The sequence below is a fragment of the Penicillium atrosanguineum genome (genome assembly GCF_028827265.1).
Source record: "Penicillium atrosanguineum strain IBT 20685 chromosome Unknown utg000007l_segment0_segment0, whole genome shotgun sequence".
Classification (NCBI taxonomy): Eukaryota; Fungi; Ascomycota; class Eurotiomycetes; order Eurotiales; family Aspergillaceae; genus Penicillium; species Penicillium atrosanguineum.
In genome coordinates this window covers 575,821-596,374 of record NW_026623139.1, presented here as the reverse complement: position 1 = coordinate 596,374, position 20,554 = coordinate 575,821, and the positions used below count along the sequence as shown (strand labels likewise).

General features: G+C 47.2%; 10 protein-coding genes across 10 annotated transcripts; 7 read left to right on the top strand and 3 right to left on the bottom strand.

Annotated features, from left to right (window-relative positions):
- Window positions 1-274: 274 nt before the first annotated feature.
- On the top strand, window positions 275-2,181 carry N7443_008413 (uncharacterized protein; the record flags this gene model as incomplete). The annotated part of the gene is made up of 7 exons (XM_056888469.1): window positions 275-490; window positions 543-715; window positions 779-976; window positions 1,033-1,182; window positions 1,237-1,663; window positions 1,730-1,857; window positions 1,905-2,181. The coding sequence occupies 7 exons, from the start codon at window positions 275-277 to the stop codon at window positions 2,179-2,181; spliced, it is 1,569 nt and encodes a 522-aa protein (XP_056737771.1).
- Window positions 2,182-2,714: 533 nt separating this feature from the next.
- On the bottom strand, window positions 2,715-4,892 carry N7443_008412 (uncharacterized protein; the record flags this gene model as incomplete). The annotated part of the gene is made up of 12 exons (XM_056888468.1): window positions 2,715-2,914; window positions 2,972-3,038; window positions 3,089-3,148; window positions 3,205-3,508; window positions 3,560-3,654; window positions 3,708-3,803; window positions 3,854-3,972; window positions 4,033-4,059; window positions 4,110-4,152; window positions 4,203-4,635; window positions 4,687-4,782; window positions 4,834-4,892. 12 exons carry the CDS (start codon window positions 4,890-4,892, stop codon window positions 2,715-2,717), a joined length of 1,599 nt encoding a protein of 532 aa, XP_056737770.1.
- A 1,022-nt stretch (window positions 4,893-5,914) lies between these two features.
- Window positions 5,915-7,398, top strand: N7443_008411 (uncharacterized protein; the record flags this gene model as incomplete). Its single annotated transcript, XM_056888467.1, has 2 exons — window positions 5,915-7,282; window positions 7,363-7,398. 2 exons carry the CDS (start codon window positions 5,915-5,917, stop codon window positions 7,396-7,398), a joined length of 1,404 nt encoding a protein of 467 aa, XP_056737769.1.
- Window positions 7,399-8,198: 800 nt separating this feature from the next.
- N7443_008410 (uncharacterized protein) lies at window positions 8,199-8,627 on the top strand (the record flags this gene model as incomplete). The annotated part of the gene is made up of 2 exons (XM_056888466.1): window positions 8,199-8,517; window positions 8,620-8,627. 2 exons carry the CDS (start codon window positions 8,199-8,201, stop codon window positions 8,625-8,627), a joined length of 327 nt encoding a protein of 108 aa, XP_056737768.1.
- A 524-nt stretch (window positions 8,628-9,151) lies between these two features.
- On the top strand, window positions 9,152-10,156 carry N7443_008409 (uncharacterized protein; the record flags this gene model as incomplete). The annotated part of the gene is made up of 1 exon (XM_056888465.1): window positions 9,152-10,156. One exon carries the CDS (start codon window positions 9,152-9,154, stop codon window positions 10,154-10,156), a length of 1,005 nt encoding a protein of 334 aa, XP_056737767.1.
- A 117-nt stretch (window positions 10,157-10,273) lies between these two features.
- N7443_008408 (uncharacterized protein) lies at window positions 10,274-12,463 on the bottom strand (the record flags this gene model as incomplete). The annotated part of the gene is made up of 6 exons (XM_056888464.1): window positions 10,274-11,100; window positions 11,174-11,316; window positions 11,370-11,687; window positions 11,741-12,027; window positions 12,097-12,176; window positions 12,238-12,463. The coding sequence occupies 6 exons, from the start codon at window positions 12,461-12,463 to the stop codon at window positions 10,274-10,276; spliced, it is 1,881 nt and encodes a 626-aa protein (XP_056737766.1).
- Window positions 12,464-12,842: 379 nt separating this feature from the next.
- Window positions 12,843-13,859, top strand: N7443_008407 (fumarylacetoacetate hydrolase family protein; the record flags this gene model as incomplete). The annotated part of the gene is made up of 4 exons (XM_056888463.1): window positions 12,843-13,031; window positions 13,084-13,158; window positions 13,211-13,505; window positions 13,555-13,859. 4 exons carry the CDS (start codon window positions 12,843-12,845, stop codon window positions 13,857-13,859), a joined length of 864 nt encoding a protein of 287 aa, XP_056737765.1.
- Window positions 13,860-14,259: 400 nt separating this feature from the next.
- N7443_008406 (trihydroxytoluene oxygenase) lies at window positions 14,260-15,211 on the bottom strand (the record flags this gene model as incomplete). The annotated part of the gene is made up of 3 exons (XM_056888462.1): window positions 14,260-14,739; window positions 14,797-15,019; window positions 15,072-15,211. 3 exons carry the CDS (start codon window positions 15,209-15,211, stop codon window positions 14,260-14,262), a joined length of 843 nt encoding a protein of 280 aa, XP_056737764.1.
- A 1,314-nt stretch (window positions 15,212-16,525) lies between these two features.
- On the top strand, window positions 16,526-18,508 carry N7443_008405 (Zn(II)2Cys6 transcription factor; the record flags this gene model as incomplete). Its single annotated transcript, XM_056888461.1, has 5 exons — window positions 16,526-16,626; window positions 16,673-16,750; window positions 16,802-17,503; window positions 17,556-17,836; window positions 17,898-18,508. 5 exons carry the CDS (start codon window positions 16,526-16,528, stop codon window positions 18,506-18,508), a joined length of 1,773 nt encoding a protein of 590 aa, XP_056737763.1.
- A 345-nt stretch (window positions 18,509-18,853) lies between these two features.
- On the top strand, window positions 18,854-20,541 carry N7443_008404 (hit family protein 1; the record flags this gene model as incomplete). The annotated part of the gene is made up of 5 exons (XM_056888460.1): window positions 18,854-19,049; window positions 19,107-19,659; window positions 19,706-19,769; window positions 19,831-20,177; window positions 20,235-20,541. 5 exons carry the CDS (start codon window positions 18,854-18,856, stop codon window positions 20,539-20,541), a joined length of 1,467 nt encoding a protein of 488 aa, XP_056737762.1.
- Window positions 20,542-20,554: the final 13 nt, after the last annotated feature.

Sequence of the window (20,554 nt, the reverse complement as noted above, 5' to 3'; positions counted from 1 at the left end):
AACTAAATACCAGCCCCACTTGCACCTCCACTCGTTATCGATGGTGGCTGATAAGGGGTCCACAGGCAATCACTGGCAACGGGGGTTGGCCGAGATCGTGGGCTTGATGCCACTGTTGGGGGCGATAAGCCTATCGAGAAATAAGCTACCGATAACCGAAATTCAAAGAGCAAGATGAACATTGCATATATTGTCAGGCCATGAGTAGCCCTATGGTCGTCACTGGAAGTATCAAAACTGAGAATCTGAGCAAACAACATTGCAGAATTAGAAGATGGCTGTTGATCAAGTCACCATCAGCGATGAGCCCAAGGGAGGCAGCGTCACAGCCGAGGCAGCTGTCAAGGCCATTAAGGCCGGACGAAACAAAGATGTTGATATTGCTGCACAGATAATTAGCGACTACGCGGATCAAATGGATGGTGAAAGTTGGTCTGTTGAGGAAGAAAGGAAATTGATCCGCAGAATTGATTGGAGACTTATTCCCACTGTGAGCAACCTTTTAGTCATCGCGAATCTCTTTCAATACTAACACAGAATAGCTATTCGTTTGTGCTACTCTATCGGGGCTTGATAAAACTGCTATCTCGGCGGCTGCAATTTACAACATCAAGACGGATCTCAATCTTACTGGGGATCAGTATTCATGGATTGGATCTGCGCCATTTTTCGGTGGACTGTTATTCATGGGTCCTTTGGCCTATTGTTTGCAAAAGTGAGACACCTACTATGATTTTATCTGAAACTTTCAGGGTGAACTCATATCTAACTTACCTAGGGTCCCTGCTGTGCCGTTCTTCGCTTTCAATGTCCTTTGCTGGGGCATCCTTGAAATGTGTATGGCAGCATGCACCAGTTTTGGAGGCCTTTTTGCGTGTAGGTTTCTTCTGGGTGGCTGCGAATCACTGTTGATTCCAGCTGTCACATTGGTTGTCTCGATGTGGTATCGACCTGAAGAACAGCCAAAGAGAAACAGGTACCAGATGACCTATCACTGGCCAGTAACACACATAGACTGATGTGAATCTGCAGTATCATTCTTAATGTGGTCGCTCCGATTATCAATGGCTTCGTCGCTTGGGTCGTTGGGTATTACAATGGGCCATTCGAAACATGGAAGATTATTTTCCTTTTAGTCGGAGCTCTCACTATCGTCACATCTGTCGTAGTGTATTTTGTACTGTACGATGCCCACATCATCGAAAAGAAAAGGAAATGACTGACAAGATCGAATAGGCCAAACAACCCGCTGGAAGCCAAGTTCCTTACCCCCCGGGAAAAGTACATCGTCATTCAGCGCAAAGCAGCCGATAACACCGGCATCGAGTCAAAGACCTTCAAAATAGACCAAGTCTGGGAAGCTATCTTTGACATCAAGACATGGCTGATTTGGATTGCCATTGCTGCTTTACAAGTACCAAATGGCGGGTTGACAACATTCAACACCCTTATCATCTCGGGCCTTGGCTTCGATTCCCTTCAGACCTCGCTTCTCGCTATGCCTCCTGGTGCTATGAGTACTCTGTCCGGAATCGGTCTCTCTTTTCTGGCTGCTACTACAAGACGGTATCGTACAGCTATTGTGGTAGTCTCTATTCTTCTGCCCCTTCTTGGCGCGGTGCTGTGTTATGCGTTGCCGCGGACGAACCTTGCTGGCCAGCTCGTTGGGCTATAGTAAGTTCTCTAATAACTTGAATTGTCTGCTTATACTAACTTCAGCTCTTCATAGCATCTTATAGTAGGCCAAAATGATTCCCAGAGTGCGCTATGCTTGCTAACTTCTCCAAGTACATACTGGGCTCCATACGTCACCCTGGTATCGGTATACCAGGCTAACGTCGCAGGTCACACCAAGAAGTAAGAAACTCCCTAGAAAAATAATTTTCTGTCTAACGGTACTTCAGGATTACGCTATATGCCTGGTTCTACATTGCGTGGGCCACCGGAAACATCATTGGACCCCAAACATTCCGAGCAGATCAAGCCCCTGAATATACCGGCGGCACTGTGGCGATGATTGTCTGCTATATCATTGCAATGTTTGCTATTACAGCATATGGCCTTGTCTGTCATTTCAGCAATAAGAAGCGTGCGGATGCCATTGAAGGTCGCATGGCTGCCGACCATGACTGGTTGGATATGACGGATAAGGAGAATGTGGGTTTCAAATACACAACCTGAGGCTTTCGATTAGTTTCCAATGGGAATTACTGCGAGAAATGTAATTAGGAAGTACTGAAGTCTCCATGGAACCAAGGGCTCCGGCAAGAAGAAAAAGCCTTTCCTGTCAATCAAGTGACTTCGCTACTGCTCACGGGCTATTCTTCGAAAGTGTTAAATAAAGCACTAGAGAGTCTCCAGATCGGAAAGCTTCCTCATCTGTAATGATGATATACGTGCTAGTGGCAGCTTTCTGTAATGACATTCCAGTCAATGAATCTTGATCGTCGCACCACACTTCAGGGTCGGTTTATTTCGCGATAGCAAGGCCTCTGTTGAAATAAGAACGGATCTTCTCGTGGTCGCCCAGTTCAGGGACTTTCTTGATTATAGGTTCACCATCACTAGAGTGAAAAAGGCGTAATTAAAAGCGTAGTATTGAACATCGTTCCAATAAAAAATTATGATAAAACCTTGAAGCCAATAAGACAACCTAAGAGAGAGATTCGAGAAGTTTAATATATTTGATTTAAAGTCAATATTTATATCACATCTCACTCGTAAAGCCAAGAAGCGACATAGCGTGGATCCACACTCGTCTTGGAAAATGATCGACTCAGCTGGCTGGGGCCACGCTTCAAGTACTTCCCATCTCCAGGTTTTCCTTGCAGTTTACCATTGGCCCACACAATATTGCCTCGCAAAATAGTGTATTTAGGCCAATTGACAAACTCCGTGCCTTCATAGGGTGTGTCTTGAAAACAGATGTGTCAGTAAGCGGGACGAGACTATTCGAACGTCGGCAACTTACAATCAACATTGTGGTGAAGCATAGAGTTAGTCAAACGGAAAGGCGTGAATTCTGTATCGGGATGCCACTATTTTGTAATTTAGTCTCAGATCACGCGAGATAAAGGGGAAAACGTACGATGACAAGATCTGCGTCGGATCCAGGCATGATAGTCCCTTTGGTGGGATATAGCCCATACTAGAAAGTCAGACTCCATAAACCAGTTGTCGAGGATAGAGATTCATGTAGCATACCAGCTTTGCGGGATTAGTTGACGTAAGCTCCACAAACTTCTGTGGGGTTATCCGACCTGTTGCCAAAGCCCCAGTATATAATAATGGCAGTCGTGTCTCAACCCCTGGGATACCATTGGGGATCAACTTGAAGCTTCCTTTCTTCCGCTTGAGGAGATCCTGCAGCTCATCTCCATGACAGTGCTTCTCTCCCTCCATACTCGGCTTATGTTCAAGAACGCCCGACGGTTTCCCATTCGGATGGTCATAGCGGAAGGGACAGTGATCCGATGAATAGATCGTGAAGGTGCCATTTTGAAGACCACTGAAATCATTAGCCGTTTTTAATGTTACTTCATGCAGATATGGCACTCACGTGAATAAATCTTCCTGGTCCGATGCATCGGGAGGTGGCGGCGGAGAGCAGATCATCTTGCTATTTTCAAAGCAAGTGGGAGAATGGAATCGTTTCTATGAAAAACAATCAATTGAATGTTCATATTCGACTTATAGAGCAGAACTACCAAATCATTCCATGTTAAGTGGAAGTACTGTGGGCATGTTTCCGCATAGATGGGCAGTCCCATTGTTTGTGCCTTCCGCACACTGGCCGCGCCGAGCTATTGAAATCAGCATCTAAAAGAATATTATCGAATGATTTGCAACTTACTGCCGATCCCACGTGAACGAATAGAATCGGGTTCTGAATCAAATGGGCAAGAGCAATAGCTCGATTGGTAGCCTCCGCTTCAACCAGAGGTGGACGTGACAAAGCGTGGTAATAAGGAGCTTAAAGTTGTCAGGTAACTGACCTCGGGAAATGAAAATGCTGCATTGGGTATAACATACCGACCATTCCCTTGCTCTCAAGCTTGTCTGATTCCAAGTTAGCTTTTTCCCGAAACTGAAAGTTCTCAGCAACCTACCCGTCAGCCACCGAATCATATCCCCATTCTCGGCATGAACCATCTAAAACATTAGACCTGCGCTTCAAAACTGGGACAGCCCATTATACATACAGTAGTGATGAGATTCTTTCTGGCAGCAAACATCACATCCAAAAGCTGCGAGTCCGTCATTTTTTGAGTTTCGTAAGTCAAGAATAGTTTGCAACTAGAAATGCCCCAGTCTTTCATCAAAATAGGTAGTTCGTTCTCCAACACATCGGCGTCATTTCGGACAATGATAATGTGAAATCCATAGTCAGCATAACTGCCCGTAGCTTCTGCTCGAGCGTTGTATGCCTCGACTACACTTAGAAGACTACGATCTTCCTCTGCGCGCGTTTGAGTCGCAAACGTGATCATGGTCGTGGTTCCCCCGGCCACGGCGCTTCTGGAACCGGTCTCGAAGTTGTCGGCGCACTCTCCTCCCAGACCATGAGGCCCGGTCTTAAGATCTTGGCAAAGATGGACATGGGCATCAACGCCACCAGGCATGACATATGCACCTCTGTTGTAGCGGGGTTAGACGCGACCTGGCTTTCATGTCGATCTTGCTCACTCTGCATCTATCACTTCGACTCCCTGCAACTCATCGGCCGTGAATTCATCAACCAATGTCCGGATTTTCCCACTCTTTATTCCAATACAGCAAGTACTAAATGCTTCGTTAATACTCTGCTGCCACTTGATTCAAGATACACGTTACCTGATATCACTGGCCGTGACAACCTTGCTATTGAGAATAATCAAGTCGAATTTAGCCATTTCTCTTGCTCGTGGAAATTATAGTAAGGGCTAGGGTAGCTAAGCTGCTATGAAAAGCAAAAAGCCTAGCTTACATACAGGTTTTACCCTGGGATTTCTTACGTTTCTGCTTATCAGTCCCTTTCACGGGCTTATAGATAAGAGTCCGGGTGTTGGGTGATAGCGCCGCGGGGGCCTGATAACAGTCGGCAAAGCTCTTTCTCTGTCTATCGCGGGGAAAGTAATCAGAAACTCAGAAGCTATTGTCTATTTTAGTTTGGTAATTTTTCTTCCGACCTCCGAGAGATGCCCGGGGTGAATGGATGTGTTAGATATCAGCAGGCTATATAATTGGCCAGGATGCCTATCAGGTCAGGTGACTCTATTTGTGAATACACAGCTCATTTTGCTTTGTTTTCTTGTCTCTTTGGTCCTCAATCTTCAGGCGGTTTGCTTTGTTCGCGTACAGGAAATCCTATTTCCCTGATTTCTGAGCACACTCAAAGACCATCATCATGCGGACAGGCATTTACGTTTGGCACATTGCACACGTGAAACCCGGTGTTTCTTACTAAACAAAAATAAAACCAAATGCATATATTTTCAGATTTAGAAAGCCTTGATCAGGCGACCAATATGAGACAGGAGATTACAAGCCTGGGCAGACACCGCGCATAGCGCGCACGGGGCAATAGTACGGTCCGAGATAAGCAACATTCCAGTGGTGAATCAACAGTAGTGCAAGAATGAGAACATCAAAAGCACCGGGGCACGAATGGAGAGACATTTGGGCATTATAAATCATCGCAACGGGGCCATAATATAATGAACCACCTGCAAGGAGAATGAGTCAACCATTCGGAATATTCAGCCGAGATTGTGACATCCCCGCATGACTCGGGGCCTGATCCGGTAACTATCGTTCGGCTTGAAAATCAGATAAGCGCTTGCGGGTGGTTCATATCTCCCCGTATTCTTGCTTTCTTCTTCTTCACTTTCAACCTCAACAATTGCAAAATCCCCTACCCTGGTGGATTTCGTCAATGGCAGATGAGAGGGGCTACGGCTCTTTACAGACTGGCGATAACGGGTCTTCCTCCGTGATGGGCCGCGCCAACCCACAACCAGAACCAGATGAACACACCAAATTGTTACCCGATGACGTCCACACGGGATATGAAGTTCAAAGGGCGATCGAGGGACACGCGAATTTTCATCGTCTCGGATGGAAACGTCTCACCGTGGTCAGCATCGTCGAAGCGATCGCGCTCGGCGCACTGAGTCTGCCTCAGGCATTTGCGGTCTTGGGAATGATCCCCGGCATCGTGATTACTATTGGGATGGGGATTGTCGCCATCTACACCAGCTACATCATCGGAGCAGTCAAGATCAAATTCCCTTCGGTTGCTCACTATGGAGATATTGGGCAACTTCTGATGGGAGACTTTGGTTACTGGCTGTTTAGTGCCATTTTTGTCTTTCAGCTGACACTCTCTGTCGGATCTCACTGCCTTACGGGCATGATAGCCTTCGCGAACATTACTGAGAGTAGTATGTGTGCCCTGGTATTTGGCGGTGTCTCCGCTGTTATTTTGCTTCTGTTAGCGATACCGCCGACATTCGCCGATGTCGCGATCCTGGGCTATATTGACTTCGTTTCCATTATTCTGGCAATCGGAGTCACCATGGTCGGTACTGGAATACAACAGGCGCAAATGCCCGGTGGCCTAGCCGCATCAGACTGGTCTTACTGGCCCGCAGAAAGTGTCACATTCCCTAAAGCTGCCGTCGCCATTAGTAATATCGTCTTTGCATATGCTTTTGCTGGTGCTTTACCATCATTCATGAATGAAATGCATACGCCAAAAGACTACGTCAAGTCGATAACTGCACTTGGAGTCATCGAAATCTCAATCTATGTATTGACCGGATCCATTATCTATGCCTTTGTCGGACAGGATGTTCAATCTCCTGCTCTTTTGTCAGCTGGACCCGTTGTCTCCAAAATCGCATTCGGCATTGCCCTCCCAGTGATTTTCATCTCTGGCTCTATCAACACTACGGTCGTGGCCCGCTTCATTCACTCACGAATCTATCGTGATTCAGTCGTTCAATATGTCAACACTGTGAAGGGATGGGTCACCTGGTTAGCGCTCGTTATTGCCATTACCGCAATCGCTTGGGTAATTGCCGAGAGCATCCCCTTCTTTTCCGAACTCATGGCTATCAGTGCTGCTCTCCTGGTGTCAGGAATGTCATTTTATTTCCCTCCAGTGATGTGGCTTTTACTTCTCAAAGACGGGGACTTGCAGGATAGAAAAAACGTCTGGCATGCTGTGTGCAATCTGGGTTGTTTCTTCATCGGGGTCACAGTCCTCGTTTGTGGTGTCTATGCAAGCATCGTCGAGTTGGTAAGTCGCATGAATCTACAATTCATTTCAACGTGCTAATACGGGTGAATAGATAAGAAAGTTCCAGGATGGGAATATAGGGAGCCCATTTTCGTGCTCGCTGGGCTAGTGCTTAGACTTAATTTTTCTACTTGCCGAAGATTAAGCCCATCGGTGGATGAGCGATAGAACATATTGATGAAGACTATGAGAATAGAATGACTAGATACATCATCACGGAGCAATATCAACAAATCGTTTCGGTGGTAATGAAACGAAGCGGCTGAGCAATCACGGCTCGCGAAAACGGTCCCGCAGAACTTTAACCCCGTAAATCCGACGACATCCGTGGGAATTGAGGCGTCTGGGGAAAATTCCGGGGTTTCGACGGTCTTCATCTCTGCTCTATCTGTCGATTTGTACACCTATGCCTCAGACAAGAGCACGTCAAAAGCCACACAGGGCCTGTCCTTGGTGCCCTCGGACATTTACCAAAGAAGAGCATCTCTCTCGGCATATCCGATCGCATACCAAGGAGAAACCCTTCACCTGCTCAGAGTGTAAGAAATCATTCAGTCGCCAGTAAGTATATAAATGAGAGGAGAGGCTTTGTTCTCTATACTCGACAGCTAAAGGGATCTTCAGCGATACTCTTCTACGACATTCAAGAGCTCACCCGTCTTACAACACCCCACAGTCAGGGCCCATCACCACACCCCCTGCAACTAATGCGACCGAAAGTTTTCCGTCTCTTGTTCAGTTACCGAGCGCGTCGGACGCCAACTCGCTGCCTCCAGATGAGTCAGTCTACTTCAACCTCAGACCGTCACCACCTCGGCTGCCTGCGTGGCTTGAGACCTTCGTGGATCCACCCACGGAATTCGTTGATCAACGGCCGGTGACATCGCAAGAAACTGCCTTTACACCTTTCACAGGCATGCTTCAGAATGCATCTAGTATTCAGTGGGATACTGATCTTGACGCGCAAGTTCCCAACTGGCTGGCAGGCGACGACTTTGACCTGAATGCACTGAATTCCTCCGTGTTGGCCAGCGCTATAAATGATATTCCCCTTCTAGTATGCAACGATGACGATATCTCTTTGTTGTCACCTCACGGGCAGTCAATAAACTTTGACGAGTACCACGAGGAATACCACATTCGTCGACACTGGTTTAGCTTTATACCTGCCGGCGACACTGGGCATGTTACTCCTGACTTGATGCCCGTGCACACAGAAGTTGATGATCAGTACCGTGAGGGCCTGTCGCGTTGTCTTCAGCAAAGGGTACTCTCGGAGCCTTTACCCTCTACTGAGTTCTTAGTGAGTCTGTGTCATGTTCCAAACTATCGTACAGGATCCTAATAAAAGCCAGAACCAATGTGTCCAAATGTTCTTTACTCGATTCAGTCCTATTTTTCCTGTTGTTCACCCTTCAACCTTTCGACCATCTCCAAAAAATTCTCTATTACTTCTATCTATCTGCTCGGTCGGGAGTCTCTTCGTTGGTTCTAATTACGCCATCGCTCAGGGCTCGAGGATCTTCGAGAGATTAAACAAAGCTATTCTTGCGTCGGTTGGTATTTATTTTCTAGATAAGACTACTCGAAAGCTGACCTTTAAAGTGGGAGAAATACTTCGTCAAGGGAAAAGAGGAAACCCTTGCAATGATCCAAGCAGCCTTAATTGGGCAGACCTTCGCCATTCTCTCAGGGGTAATGATCTAATATCACCTTCATTACCTGGGCTAACAAAAGAAAAGAACCCAAAACAACTTCTTGTCGCACAAATTTTCCATGGAACGGTGGTAAATGTTAGTATTTCTCCTTCAATACGAAATGATGCGTACCTAGATCTAACATACAATGCAGTGGGCACGAAGGTGTAAAATGTTCCAAGTCCGTCAAGCAGATGATATTTTACCCCGCAGTCTATCTACATGGACCACAGAACAACGCTGGAAAGCCTGGGCTCATGCCGAAGAACAAGTGCGCGTTGCGACGGGTCTCTACATTCACGACACAGAGCTTTCTACGCTCCTTATAGCCCGTCCAGTGTTGAAACATTCCGCGTCAAACATCCCAGTCACTTCTAGTGACAGGTTCTGGAAGGCAAGGAATGCAGCTGAATGGAATGCTTTGAATGAGGAGAGAAAAGCAAACACTCCGCCCACGTCTCAACTGACAGAAGTGTCTGAGTTTACTCAGTTCACGATGCTGGAGGCATTTCTAGCCTCCATCTCCGATAGTCGCTCATTACATACTGGGCTGCGTGATGATACTCGAAAACAATTTGAACGATGGTTATCCCAGTTTTATGATGACTACCTGAAGCGAAGCGCACTGAGCCAATCTAGTCCGTTCTGCCTTGAGATTCTTTGGCATTCCGCATTCCTGGCCCTATTCGTGGACTTTGATCGTCTGGAACTCGCCACAGGCAGGGAGGGATATGCACAATCACTTGCCCATCACGAGTACATCCAAAGGTGGGCCTGCTCTCAAGATGGTCGGCGTTGTGCCCTCCACGGAGCATTGGTACTTCGAAAAGCTCAAGAAATGACACTTGGTGTTGAGCCGGCCATTCACGTTCCTCGCGTCCTATACCAAGCGGCTATGATATGGTTCGCGTACCTGAAGTTTGGCGTTGACAATCACGACTCTCCAAAAGACTTTCCCGAGCTCGCACATCTGAATGTAAACTGCCAAGCTCTGCTTTTTGAATCAAATGGCTTCAAGATTTCACGACCGAAACTCAAGGAGTCAAGTACCCTGAGTGGACTTGTGGATCTGTTGCGTCGAATTGGTCATTGGGGAATTTCCAGGAAATTTGCTGATCAGTTGGTGCGGATGATGCAAGGAAATACTGAGGACGAGCAGACTAGCGCTCTTTTATGAGGTCATTTGTTGAAGAATTCGCATTGATAGTAATTACGACGAAGGCCTCCAAGCTCATCTGAATAGGTGGATTTGTACATGTTTAATCAAAATAGTTGCCCTCTGTCTTCCAGAATCCTATACTTCAATATTTACAAGCAACTTGCCAATCGCAGACCTTAAGTCCTCCTTGGTATCACATGCAGCGAAGATAAACCGATCCTGCCTCACGATAACGAATCGCATGCCCTTCAACTCCTTCGCAAGGTAAAAGAGGTCGTAGAATTTAGGCGCCGGTCGCCTATCACACAAAAGAGATCTGGCAAACTCCTCGCCAGTGGCAAGACGATAGACATTTTCTCCTTTAATGCACTTCTCATTGTCCATTCCCTCTATCAAGAACGTTGCCTCAGACGCTCGGATTTCACCTTTGGACATGTCATCAACATCAGCAACAATCTCTCTTGAGGATGGTAGTTGATCTGTGGTTTTGATATAGACCAAAATCTGGAACAGGCCCTTCTTCTCCCTTCCGAATATCACATCATCGGTGAAAAGAACTTCTCCATCGGGCCTGCCAATGTCTTTACAGTATATTTGTGGAAGACATAGACCACCATTGTACTCCGGAAGAAAGGGCAGCCCATTGGAATACTCGTATCGCACCATTCCCTCCTTCCGACGCCCGAGAGATAGCTCATGACGCCATGCTGGAATGAGCTGTATTAGCCAGAGATAGATATTGCGCGCAAATATCTTCAGCGGATTTCTCTCTGTGACAAATTCCCCGTTCACGATGGTACTCGCCAGCGATTTCTCAAGTTGCTGCTTCCGTTCAGTATACCATGCTGCCAGAATGGTTTCGTGGAATCTGGGGCTTTGATTTTGGTTTCGACAGAGGAGAGCGAGACGCCATGCTAACGAGACGGCATCTCGAAATCCTGATGCAATGCCTTGACCTCCAACTGAACACGCACTTGATTAGCTCAAGCTCTAGATAGAATACCCTATTAGAAACCCCCCTAAAAACCCACTTACATGGAGGAAAGACGTGTGCAGCATCGCCACACAATACTACTCGACCGTGCGACCATCTGTTACAGCTTCGAGCCGAGAAATTGAATGGTCGAGAACGAAGAACTTTGATACAGTCTTCAGGGAACATCACATCTGCCGTAAGTCTAAACCAAGTCAGAAAGAACACAACAAATTTGCTGCAAGGGTTCAGACTCACCCATATCGAGTCCCTGCGTGCGTGATGTACGGGAAGACGACTTTCTTGATCGCCTCCGACTTTGACATTTCGTGTCCGTCTTCTCCCTTGTCAATGACGAACTCGAATCGCCATAACCGATCTGAAGGTAGCCCAAAGCGTCCGCATACGGCTGGTCTATCGGGATTGCAGATGAACCGAAAGTTGCAGGGGAAGAAAAGATCGTAGATCTGCTCGGGTGTATAACCTAGCTTCCATAACGGGAACTCAGGGTGGGTTTTCTCGTTAGGAAGACTTATTTCCCAGTTAAGAGCTACCCATGTCTCTTCGTAGAATGCTCTTTGACGCGTCAGTCTGTCATGCACCTTTCACCCGTAGGAATTGCTACTCACCGGTGAGCCTGCTCCATAAGAATCCCTTTCGGCTCGAGATATTGCTTCCTGGTGAACCCAGTCTTGCCATCCGCACCAATAAAAAAACGCGATCTGATGTGGCGGATTCCGCCATTTATGTCTTTGTACTCGCAAACAGTGCCTTTCTCGTCTTCCGAGAGACCGGTGATTTCACAGCCCGATCGCAGCTCAGATAATTTGGAAACTGCCATGGCATCACGTAGGCATCGCTCCAGAGCAGGCTGCTTGTGGCAGATGAAGCCGACATGACCGGTGCCACCTTCAGTCTATTCACGTGGTGATTAGCGTTTATTTAAAGAGGGCTGGATATTTGCATGGAGCTGGAGAGATCCCACCGTCCCGTAGTCCATCTCGATAAAAGCTTTCTTATCCAGAACAGGCTCGGTTCCTCCAATAAATCGAAACTTATACATCGCTGGGTAGTCTTCGATTAGTTATTGGGATAATATTGGTGGGTAAAACAAACTTCGACTCACAGGTTCCAATCTCCGAATACACGGAGGAATACAGGCCGAGTCCCTGGAGCAGGCGGATTCCATCTTCATCCAGAGCGATACCGCGAGGATCTGTCGTGATTTCTGTTCCTTTCTCCAAGACAATATTTGGCACGCCCATCTGCCCCAAATACGCCGAGAGCATGGCGCCTGTCGGCCCGCAGCCACAGATCACCACGTCGGTGGTTTCACACTCCAAGTCAGACATGATGTTGGTCAGTATCTCCCAAGTTGTTCAGTTAGGGTCTCAGAACCCTCAAGTAGTTTTGTGTCTGCTTATTCTCGGCTCGCGGGAGTGGACCACTGCAGCAAGCCTCCCCCAGGAATGCGGAGGTCCCGCATGCCCCGCGAGTCCCGGATCCATTAGGCCCCTCTAAATTACAAAGTACACGATTCATAGTATTTCAGAATGATCTTTCTGTGTTTTCGTGATATTCGGAAATACACATCGTATATCCGAATCCGGTGATTTTTCAGTCCCGCCGTCCCGCTCGGTGAAGCTCACCCCGGACTATTTGTTAAGATAAGACTCAAATGACTTTGTTTTCTTCTTTAGAGACTCTCACAGATTTCCATCATAGCTCAATATGCCTTCTTGGACACACCTGATTCGTTTCGTTGCTGTTGAGGACAGCTTGGTCCATCTTGGTCAACTCGTGGATACTTCGCGTGATGCTGGACGCGATAGTGTTGACGGTGTCGAAATTGCCGCCTATGTGATCGACGGAACTATTTTCGATGGTCGCGTTACCAAGGATATTATGCATGTGAAGCAGGTAAGATGATAACGAAGTTTTTTTTCTCACGTATTCTAACAGTTCTCTCTAGCTTCTTTCCCCGGTTTCGCGGGAAGAATGCAATTATATCCGATGCTTGGGCTTGAACTACATGGATCACGCAAAGGTGAATTTTTTGCTACAGCCCTTCAAGTATCCCAACGGCTAATATCATCTAGGAAGCAAACATGGCTCTCCCTAAAGCCCCCATCCTCTTCACGAAGCCCCGCACTGCCCTGATCGGCCCTTATCCCGCGGCCATCAACATTCCCAAGTGTGCTCAAGACGGCACAAGCGACTATGAAGCCGAGCTTTGCTTGATTATTGGAAAGACTGGTCGGGATATTCCGGAGGAAGAAGCTCTGGACTATGTTCTGGGATACACTGCCTCGAATGATGTTTCTGCCCGAACAATGCAGTTGCTTACCACCCAATGGTCCTTCTCTAAGGGCCTGGATGGAAGTTGCCCAATTGGTCAGTTGAGCCAGGTCCTCGATCTTTTTCCTTTACTGACATTTCCTAGGGCCCGTTCTGGTTGCTTCTTCCGTCATCAAAGACCCCCAGACCCTTTCTGTCAAAGCAATCTATAATGGCGCTACCGTTCAAGACGGCCACACACATGATATGATCTTCTCTATCAGAAAGCAGATCTCATATCTCTCTCAGGGTACTACCTTGGAAGCGGGTACCATGTTCCTCACTGGAACCCCAGCGGGTATTGGGTATTTCCGTGAGCCTCGGGTTGTGCTGAAGGACGGTGATGAGATTTCGATTTCAATTGACCAGATTGGAACTTTGGTCAACAAGGTTCGCTATGATACTCGCTAGCTTTTGGTATTTGGTCTAAACTAGGTCTTGGCAACCACCGTGACTGTAAAGAAATTATTAGATAAAATTGATAAGATTTTTGAATTCGAAGGTTTGAGCTCTTTTTAGAGTCATGTTGACCTTCTAATCAAAGGAGAATACGATGTAATTCTTTTAGGGTATTCAACGGTGATGTATGGTTATTGATTTAGATAAGACAGGGTAACAATGAAAAACACAGTACGGACATGCGTCATATGGGATGTACAATATACTAGCCCCCGAAGCCATCCACTGTACTTGGTGCTTGAAAAAGAATGCTTCGATGTTTCAGAACCAAGCATTAAAAGTTCAAGTGAAAAGGCTTTTATGAATACGTGGAGTGATAAGAATGAACAAGACAATGATCTTCAATGTGGACCTATTGCAAGAACCAAGCAGGAACCTCCGGCCCCCAAACAGCCAACGACTCATCTCCCGCAGGACCATATCCAATGGGCGTTTGATCATTCACTAGATCTCCATCCGCATAGTGCTCAATCATATTACCGGTAGTATCCCACCAATAATCAAAGATTTGAGAACCGAGAATGTGCCGGCCGACACCCCAAACAGATTTGTAGCCTTTTTCCGCGAGCCATTGGTGTCCCAATTTCTGGGTATCGAAGTCATGGACTTCGAAGGAACAATGGTGAACGTGGGTCGTGGCGTTTGTGCTCATGAAAAAACTGTGGTGATCGACGTGCTCATTTCCACGATCAATATGCGCAAACAGCGCGACATTCTGCTTGCTGCCTTCCTTTTCCACGTAAAGGAAGTCAGTAGGCACAATGTTGAATGTTGTCGTATAGAAAGTGACGAGGTCCTCGAAATTCTGTGTGCAAACTCCGAAGTGGCCAAGCTGTTTACAATGTTAGTTTGTTGAATATGTTGATTACAGCAAACTTGCCTTGTGAACAGCGGCCGGGCCCGGATTGAATCGTTGAAATTTCCGGATCCGAGGCTTCTCTGCTTCATAGTTGATAGTGAGTTTTTCGGGGAAGACGCCCTTTTCTGCAGGTTCCTGGCCAAACAGCAAGTTGATAGGGTATCCCTCGGGATCCTTCAAAGTCACCAAGAAGCCGCCGCCGGGCGCATCTGAGAGCTCTTGGATATCGGTAGCTAAAGGAAGCTGGGTGGCTCTGTCGTAGAATCAATATATGGGGGTTTGACATGTTTTTCGTTTCAACTCACTTTTCCAAATCTTCGTATGATTCCACAGCAAATGTGCCTCCCAGATATTCCTTTGGCCCCTTCCGAGCATAATATACATACTGATCATCACCGTAGCCTCGATACCAAATTTCATCATCTGTTCTCTTGACCACAGTCATGCCAAAATCTGATTTGTTAACAAGAAACCAGATAGATCAGAAGGAACGGTAGTATACCTTCAAGAAAAATCGTGATTTGGTCAAGATCAGGGTGTTGATAGCGCATATGCGACAGTTTGACCAGACGAATCTGCTCATTTTTGTTTATACCGCATCTCTCCTGCCATTCTATGATGTTTTCTCGATCGGGGCCGATGGCGACGATGTCGGGCACCGAAGCTCCGTGGTTTGCGGCTATCATGACTATTTCGGATTGAGCACACACTGATGCTCTCGACTCATATATCCAGGGTGGATAGTCGATTTGTATATTTGTATCTTGCTTTCAGTTAATGCGTATTCATCGTTGCTGTTTACGTTGCTGCCCCGTACCCCACAAAGCATAGGTCCCGCGTCCCGCAGATCGACGGTCCCGCAAGACCGTAGCCGCATGGCCGATTCGGCTTTACGGTAGATTTGTGGTTGTTGGGCCCTCGACTGCACGATCAGTTTTACCAAATGTAGGTCTCAATTTTAGACTTGGACCTTTTGTGTAGCCTATATAGCCTACTTCTCCCATAGCACTCATACATCACTCACATTTCTCCATATTCAGTCATCCCCTTGGACGGACTTGATATGTGTTCAACAGTAAGTATAGACATGAGCCAAGGTATAGCGGTCAATGTACGTCGCCTATGATTGCTTCCGGTCGGGATATTTTCCATTCCTCGTCGACTTTACTTTGTTTTTTTGGAGAAGTCTAGACCCTCGACTTTCTGTTCAAGGCTGGTTGAGTCCTCTCAGTTGGCCCGAAATAATGATCGTTCAAAAAAACCTACCTTGTATATATATATATATAGAGAGAGAGAGAGAGAGGAAATAACAAGACATTAAACGGAAAAAATGAGTCGCGGTAAAGTAAAATGTCATGGGAGGCCATATCCATGCTGGTACAGTACCACATTGTAGGCTTGACTGCGGCCCAGGAAAACTGGGCTTTCCCGAGGCAGATGTTTCCCCGGAACAATTATGAGCAATGAGATCTTAATCGCCCGCTGAAAGGGGGGAGAAATGTGCATCACGCTAGTTATCACGGAGCATTCACTGCAGTGGCTGTGAATGTCCCAGGGTTAAATCTGTAGGGGCCGAAACGGGACCAAAAGTAAGTTAGAGCGGACTCCGTGTCCGACCACCTCTCACTACCCCGCCAAATCTAAGCCGCGACATCAACCACTAGTCTATCCACTATTGGCGATCTGGACTCTGCCAAGTCAACCGCTTCGGCCTCCGTTGCACAATTTTTATTCAGCTAGACAGCGTGGTACATCCGGCATGGACGACCGAAGCGGAGCCCGCATGCCTAAAGCTTGTAAAACATGTGCCAAGGCCAAAGTACGATGTGATCCAGACTCTAATAACGGTCCATGCAAGCGGTAGGTACCTACCTTAAGAATAATATCCCGTTCTAATAGCCTATAGATGCCGCCGTCTCAAAAAAGAATGTGGAGGTCAAGACCCTGGGGCTCATCGTCGCCAGAGACCCACCGCAAGTAACATGTAAGCTACACTTAAGTGCCTTTCGACCAAAAAGACTTACATTCTTCACAGTGAGGTTGCTGCGTTAGGGGCTAAGCTGGACCGGATGGTCGCCTTGCTAGCCGCTTCGGGTCCAGCTGCCAAAGACCCTTCTGATGTAAGCCCTTCGCCTGACTTGTCTTCACAAACGGAAGAAGATGTCACGTTACCTGGTGAACAAGAAGGGAATATCTTCATGGACATCTTCCGCACACGGATGGTTCCTCTTTTCCCATTCATTGTCATTCCGGACAATATGACCGCTGAGCAAATGCGGCACGAAAAGCCATTTCTCTACCTGAATATCTCGATGGTAGCGTGTCAGAACTCGCCGCGCCAGCGAGAGATCTCCGGTATCGTCAAGGAGTACGTGGCAGAACATATTGTTATGGGGGGCGAGCACAGTGTAGACCTGTTACAAGGTCTTCTTGTTCATCTTGCCTGGTTCATCTCCATCTCTCGCCTGCCCCGCTTGGACCTTACTGGGCAAATCAACGAAAAACAGAATACAGACACAAAGAACAAAGCCTTGGGCGTTGCGCAATTAGATGTATTTGTGCAATTAGCAAGAGCACAGGTGACCAGCATGGGCTTAAATCAAGAGCAGCACATTATGAGAAGCCTTGATAAGCCTATTGTCTATATGGTACATTATGATCTCGAGGCTAACAAGACTCCAGCTCGCACACTCGAGGAGCGTCGCGCTTACCTTGGGTGCTACTATGTGACTGCAATGTAAATTTGACCCCTCTCTTTGCTGTGTTAGATCGAAAACTAACTGAAAAAGGTTTTCTGCGTGTGTCAGAGATATGGAGCCTCTTCGCTTCACCAAGTACATGAATGATTGCTGCCAAATTTTGCAAGAAACCAAGGAATCTTCCTCGGATGACTTTCTAGTTCATCTTGTGCGATCGATGCACCTTGCCGATAAGATCAACCGCACTTTTTCAATTCACGACTATGATTCCTCTGCAGTCCTCTCCGCCCCGATAGGATTGAGCGTCAAGTGGCATCAAGCCGAGCTCCGACGACTCAGGGCATCTTGCGCATGTAAACCTCCACACTCAAGTAGGCATCAACCTCACCTGGCTCTAATACGGACACTGATTCTTTCCCGTCTCCAAAATAGCTATTTTATTCTTCCATTACGACACACTCGAGCTACTCTTATACAAAATCGCCCTCAGTGAAGAGCTATCAGACGCAGAATACGGCGAATACCCAGTAACACGACTTGACCTCCTTTTCCGGTGCCTAGAAGCAACCAAATCCTTCTTTTTCAACTACTATAGCCTTTCATCCGCCTACTTCCCCTTTTTACCATTCACATCATGGTGCCAATTCGGCCAAGCAATGGTCACCCTATCCCGTCTAAGTCTCTACCAAAGTGACCACGGCGAATGGGACCGAACATACGTCGAAACAACAATCGATTTCAACCATACTGTTGAGCAACTAGAGCAGAAAATGGAAGAAGCGGTTCCATCCGGTCTATGTAAGGGGAAAGATCCGCAAGCTGACGATGATCGACCTGAGATCTATGTGAGGTTGGAGAATAGGATGCATTTGATGAAAGAAACGCATCGGAAACGACGAGAGGCGTTGGAACAGAGTCAGCCAGAAGGCATGCAGGCTCCGCCGGACTTTACTTTCATGTTTAATATGCCTATGAGCTCAGGGACTTTCTTTCCATTTACTGATTTTGGAGAGTTGCCTGACGCGTTCGCGGCTCCGGTGTAAAAGTAGTATTCCTAAGTAACCTATTAATTTTCGTCCAATTTTTGAAATCCTGTAGCCTAGATGGTTGCGCGTATACTTTGGTGGCTACGCGATGTTTTGAAGTGGTTCGGGGTGGGTGCTTGTCCGTGGGCGCTTTGTTGGGTGGTCTGACGTTAAGCGGGGACGGAATCCCGTCTTACCAACATGTACGAAGCTTTTTGAGAGGGCTGCTAACACATGCACTGAATAAGTTGATTTTGAATTAAAGATATAAAAGATGGATCTTTCGGGCATATTTTGGTTTCATTCAGACTTCCATTCATCAACGCAATCACCAAGAAAGACCACAAGCGACTTTAAATCAAAATGACATGTCCTCAGGCAAACGAGAATTCTCAGGGGAGCACCGATTTTGGGAGACTCCCCGAGAGAAAACCAGCGTCAGGTATTACGGTACTTATCATCGGAGCTGGTGTTGGCGGTCTGCTTGCCTGTCTAGAATGCTGGCGCCAAGGGCATGATGTTCGAATCGTTGAACGAAGCGCCTCGCGAATGCAATCCGGTGAGTATTATATCGTGAATACTTTCATAGGGCTTTGCGTCTGACATCTTCTTACAGGTGACGGCTTTACTATCGGATCAAGCGCACTACGAGCCTTCCGGAACTGGCCAGAAATGGAAGATGAAGAAGATCGCATCGCGATGAATATGTGGGTGTCATGGCACAAGATCAACGGAGAGAAGATTTCCGGCCCTGGGCCTTTTGAACTTCATGCTGGGAATGTCAAAGATGATACAGTTGAGCCTCCGAAGGTGCACAGACATAGTCGTCCCAAGTTTCATAAGATGTTGTCCAAACAAGTCGAGCGAACCGGGACGACGATTGAGTACGGCAAGCGGGTAAAGTCTTACTTTGAAAACATCCAGACAAACAAAGCCGGTGTCATTCTTGACGACGGGAACATCATTGAAGCAGACGTGGTTATCGCAGCAGATGGGGTTGGAAGCAAGTCCTCGCAAGTCACAATGGGACATGAAATTCGGGCTCGCCCCACTGGTTATTCAATCTATCGGGCTGCCTTCCCGGTTGAATTGGCTCTTTCTGATCCAGTCGTGGCCGAGAGATTCCAGGTTCTGGAAAATGGAAAATTTGTCGCGGAGATGTGGATGGGGTAAGTGCTATTCACCTATTCGAGGATTTAGCTGATCATGTCCCAGAGATGGGGTGCATGCTATGTTTGCGAGAAGTGAAGACGAAATGTCGTGGGCCTTGAACTACCCGGTAAGTTCCAGCTTATCTACATTACATCTGCTTGAATATACCATTCTGATGGAACTTTCAGGATAGAGAGGTTGGAATCGAGTCGTGGTCGGCTTTGGTAGACCCCAAAACGGTCCTGAAGACCACAGCCAATATCCCAGGTTGGGCAGATGTTGCGGACAGAGTAATTAAAGCCACGCCCAAGGAGCATCTCCATGACTTCAAATTGATGTGGAGAGAGCCTCAGCCTTGTTGGACCTCCTCTGGAGGCCGCGTTGTACAGATTGGCGATGCTGCTCATACTTTCCTTCCATCTTCTGGAAATGGTGGTACTCAAGCTATTGAAGATGCCATCTCCCTGGCAGCGTGTCTACATATCGCAGGAAAGGACAATGCGCCCTGGGCGACTCGCGTCCATAACAAACTCAGGTGAGTTTCTATAACAATGGGAATTTTAGATCGAACTGACGACTTATCCTGTTGCAGATTCGAGCGCGTCGCCTGCCTTCAAAAGCTAGGGGTTGTCAACCATGAATTGCGAAATCGCTCTTCCAATGCCGACGTATCACAAACAATGCCTGTAGGCCTTTTGGGTTCGTGGATCTGGAGCCATGATCCAGAGCGGTACGCGATCGATAACTACGGCAAAGTGCTGGCTCATTTGAAGAACGGGACTCCTTTCCAGAGTACCAATATTCCACCCGGTCATGTTTACAAGCCTTGGACTATTGACGAACTACTGCAAGCCAAGGAGAGCGGGAAGGAGATTGAATTGGATGGGGACTGGGATTGAATGAATGGATCCT